Source organism: Vicia villosa, linkage group LG5 (genome assembly GCF_029867415.1).
Source record: "Vicia villosa cultivar HV-30 ecotype Madison, WI linkage group LG5, Vvil1.0, whole genome shotgun sequence".
NCBI classification, from domain to species: domain Eukaryota; kingdom Viridiplantae; phylum Streptophyta; class Magnoliopsida; order Fabales; family Fabaceae; genus Vicia; species Vicia villosa.
The window spans coordinates 123,128,368-123,132,331 of record NC_081184.1 but is presented as its reverse complement, the minus strand read 5'-3'; the positions used below and the strand labels follow the sequence as shown (position 1 = coordinate 123,132,331).

Here is a 3,964-nt window from a genome sequence, read left to right as displayed (position 1 = left end):
TTAAATATTATCATTAAAATGTTAAAATTTAGGTGAACACTCCGATACGTTTTAATTTAATTAGATACTAGTACTCTCAATTAATCAAAATTTCAATGTCAAGTCACTTTTTTATTTTATTTTAAAATAAATTGAAAATTTAACAGAAATTACACTAAAGATAAGGTACCCAATGTAAAAGCAATTTTAATTTAATAAAAAAATGCATTTTATTTAGTTAATAAAACAATTAATAATATTATGAAGTGCAACGTGAGTTGATAGAGAGGTGTGGGAAAGCGAAAAGAGGGGGAAAGGTCCAAAAGAAAGATGGAGAAGAAGAGTGAGGAAGTATCAAATTGTTCAAGGGTATGCAGGAGATGCAAGACCACGTATAATCCTGCTTCTAATTCTTCCACTTCTTGCCGTTTCCACCCTTCCTTCTTTGTATGTCGCCGTCACGACGACCAAAAAAGGTGATCACCTACCCCCTCCTCTATTCAAATCCCTAATACGCCTCTTTTCGTTATTGCATCTTTGACTGGCATTTTTATGTATGTGATTTATGATATGCGATCATCTTATTTCCTAGAACCATCTTTATAGCTGGTTCAATTATCACCTATTAATTTGAACTGAGAAGAAGTGTGATTTTGAAACCTTTCTGGGTACACTGCTGCTAGTTGAGTTGTGTTTATAGTTAGCACTCCAAATTGTATGGGTAGAGTAATTAAGTTCTCAATTTTATGAAATAGAAAGTTTGTCTCTTTTAAATTGAAGACCATCAGGCAATTTAGTACCTAAATTGAAATAAACATCCATCAAAATCAATGAAAACCTACTTATTGGCTTAAGTAGTTTCCTATTAGATCATGATAATGAAAAAACCTTTCACTTTCACTTGTGGTGCAAAATTTTGAAAAAAGACTAAATTGATTGAAGTTGTTCAACTTATGGGATTAAATTCATATTTTGCAAATTTGAAAGACTAAACAGACCGACCTTTATAACTTCAAAGACAAAAATGTTGGTTTACTCTTATGACTTTTGTAAATGCTATAGAATTGCCAACATGTACCTCCCTAAGTTATTTCTACCTTTTGTTTTGCACCTATAGGATTTCCCCGCTCCATTTCGGTGTGAGTGTAATATCATTTGTAATACCAAGGTCAAATTTTCGTACCACTTTATCCACCTTTTGTGACTTCACTCATGTTAACCATATAGTGCTATCACAAAAAATCAATAGAAAGTAAGCTTAAATTTACATGAAATATAGTTTACAATGGCGTCATGGACAATGTTCCAACCTGCCAAACATAATATTAGAGACAAAATTTATAGATTAAGTTACAGCAATAGATGACAGACTTACATAAAATTTAGTATTTTTAATAAACCCTTGTGGCTTAACTGTTAAGGTTACAATTTTGTTGAAAACTAAATCATATCTAATATCTTACAAGAAGGACAAAAAAATTGGTATATGAATTCTCATTTACATTTGTCACTCTTATTTTGGTTTAAAAGTAATTGTTAGCTTCTGTCATTGGCATGTTGATGATGGAGATAGTGTTTGTATGATCTACTGATGCCATGTTGAAAACACCTTTGTCTGTTTCTTTATTAGAGATGATAAATTACTAAGGCATTATCGTAGTTAATTAAAAGGTTTGATTGAAATCTGCTCTCTGATATATTTTTCGTGTCTGTATCCGACAGTCTAGCCAAACTTCATGACAAAAAGGAATTTTTTCCAAGAGCACCGCTGTTCCCGAACTAGTTCTTTCTTGGATTCAGTTGTAGTTCTAGGTGCTATCTGCTTAGCATGTTTCTTCGGTTGTCAAAATCTATGAACTCCGTGAATTTTCCATTGATAGCCCCAAATTATTATCAACTTCTTATTCAAGTTTTTGAGTTCCTGTCACTTAAATCAAGTTCATGACCAAATGAAAATAAAAAATATTACCCCCAAATTTGTTAATTGAGCAAAAGCATTATATGTGTCTTGCATGGAATATTGGAGAGGATGTTTATATATTACATATAGTTAAAGTAACATAAGAACCATGAACATAGTTATGATCAGTGTCAAGATCGAGTGCTGGATCGTAAGATCTTACGTGCCAAGGGTCCTTGAGAATGCCACAATCAGAGAAAGATTGTTTTCGTCGCCGGTGTGGTCAAGATCAAGCTTTTTGAGGCAATATCGTATAAAATAAACATGCTGGACCTCTTTTTTGGGGCGTGAATTATAATTCTCATGTTTTTGTGTATTTGTGTGTACAAATATATATGAAATTACTAATTTTCCCTTCAATAGGATCTTATGTGCCGTGCTAACAATCTTTGACAAGCGGCTTGATCCTAGTTAAGATCTCATGCTTGACTATATTGGTTGTGATGTTCATTGTTCTCCAAAGGGGATAGATCGCAAGTTTCTTTCATTTTAATACTACATTGGTTATGATGTTCATTGTTCTCCAAAGGGGATAGACCGCAAGTTTCTTTCATTTTAATAAATAAGTTCTGAGCTGACCGAATTTTAAGTTCAGCAACTTCACGGTATGAGGTGTAAGGAGGCCACTGGTCTAGAAACTTTTTTAAGGTTTAATTTTGGGTTCAAATTATCTATCTGTCACCATATTCTGTTATTTCCTTTTTGTTAATTATGAAGGTACTATGAATTGGGGCCAAATGATCCACCCTATGCTGCTAAGTTCTATGATTGCTGTGGGGCTGAAGACCCTGAGGCATCTGGCTGCACTACCAATTTTCATGTCTCTTATGATGAAGAATGATGTAATAACTCTCATAACCGATACTAAGCACTGGAAAATATGCTACCTTGTTAATAACATCTTCACCATTCTACATGGTTTACAAATTCTACAGCTATACTTTGTTATGTACACAATGTTAGTTTGATGATCATGCACCGTTCTACCTGTTTTACAAATTCATCAGCTATACTTTGTTATGTACAATGTAAGTTTGATGATCATGTGTTTTTAACTTCTCTGACTACATTTTGGCTGCATGTATTGACTATATTTTAACATCACTGATACCACTACATCTTCTCCAACTTGAAGTAAAATGTCTTCTTGGTATTTTAATTTGAAGTGCAAATGTAACATGTTTACTATCAACCTTGCATCTATGCATACACATAAACAAACTACACATAATCATTTTCTGTTTGGGTGTCATCTAGATTAGGTTGATAACGTCCAATTTAAGTTTGTATACCAGATAAATTGGGTTAAGAATCTTTAGGAGTTTCATTGGAAAAATTGTGAGAGTTTATCTTCCAATATCATGGTGTTAATTTGGGGATTTTGACAAATTTTTTGCAATTCGGATCCGATCAAGTGAAAGCTTTGAAGAACGGGAGGTTCTTGCAAAGAAGTAGCGTGAGACAGTGAATTGATTGGAAATCTTGGGTGACAACAATTCGCAATTCGGATTCGATCGAGTGAAAGCTTTGAAGAACGGTGGTTTCTTACAATGGGGTAGCGCGAGATGGTGAATCATATTGGTTTTTTTTTGGGTGACTTGATCAAACTCAGATCAAGGGAAGAGAAGTGTTAGGATCAACATCAAACATATGGTTTGTAGGGTTGGATTGCTATATTTCTCTTATAAAATAAATTTTGCATAGTAAGATTGATTATCTCAATTCCTTTGGAATTGAGGGAAGACGTAGCAATAGCGAGGACGATTGGTGAACTTCCTAAACAAATCCTTGTACCAAACAAAGTCAATTTTTATCGTGCAACAATTTTTAAAAGTCAATTTTTAATTTGGGGATCTATTCACCCCCTCCAGATAAGTTGTCATCGTCTAACAAGTGGTATCAAAAGCTCAAGTTCATTTCGTACTTTAAAAATGCTTATTAGATAATGGCTACTGAACCTTAAGGGGCTTAGAATAGAGCGCATATTTTCACTGGTGAAAACTATGGTTATTGGAAAGTTTGTAT

General features: G+C 33.6%; 1 protein-coding gene across 1 annotated transcript; it reads left to right on the top strand.

Annotated features, from left to right (window-relative positions):
- The first annotated feature begins 244 nt into the window (after positions 1–244).
- LOC131602307 (uncharacterized) lies at positions 245–3,019 on the top strand. The gene is made up of 2 exons (XM_058874389.1): positions 245–455; positions 2,657–3,019. The coding sequence occupies exons 1-2, from the start codon at positions 310–312 to the stop codon at positions 2,778–2,780; spliced, it is 270 nt and encodes an 89-aa protein (XP_058730372.1). The 5' UTR covers positions 245–309; the 3' UTR covers positions 2,781–3,019.
- Positions 3,020–3,964: the final 945 nt, after the last annotated feature.

Coding starts and splice junctions, on each gene's coding strand:
- LOC131602307 (XM_058874389.1), top strand. CDS start 310: ATGGAGAAGAAGAGTGAGGAAGTATCAAATTGTTCAAGGGTATGCAGG. Junction 456..2,656: donor CGTCACGACGACCAAAAAAG/GTGATCACCTAC, acceptor TTAATTATGAAG/GTACTATGAATTGGGGCCAA.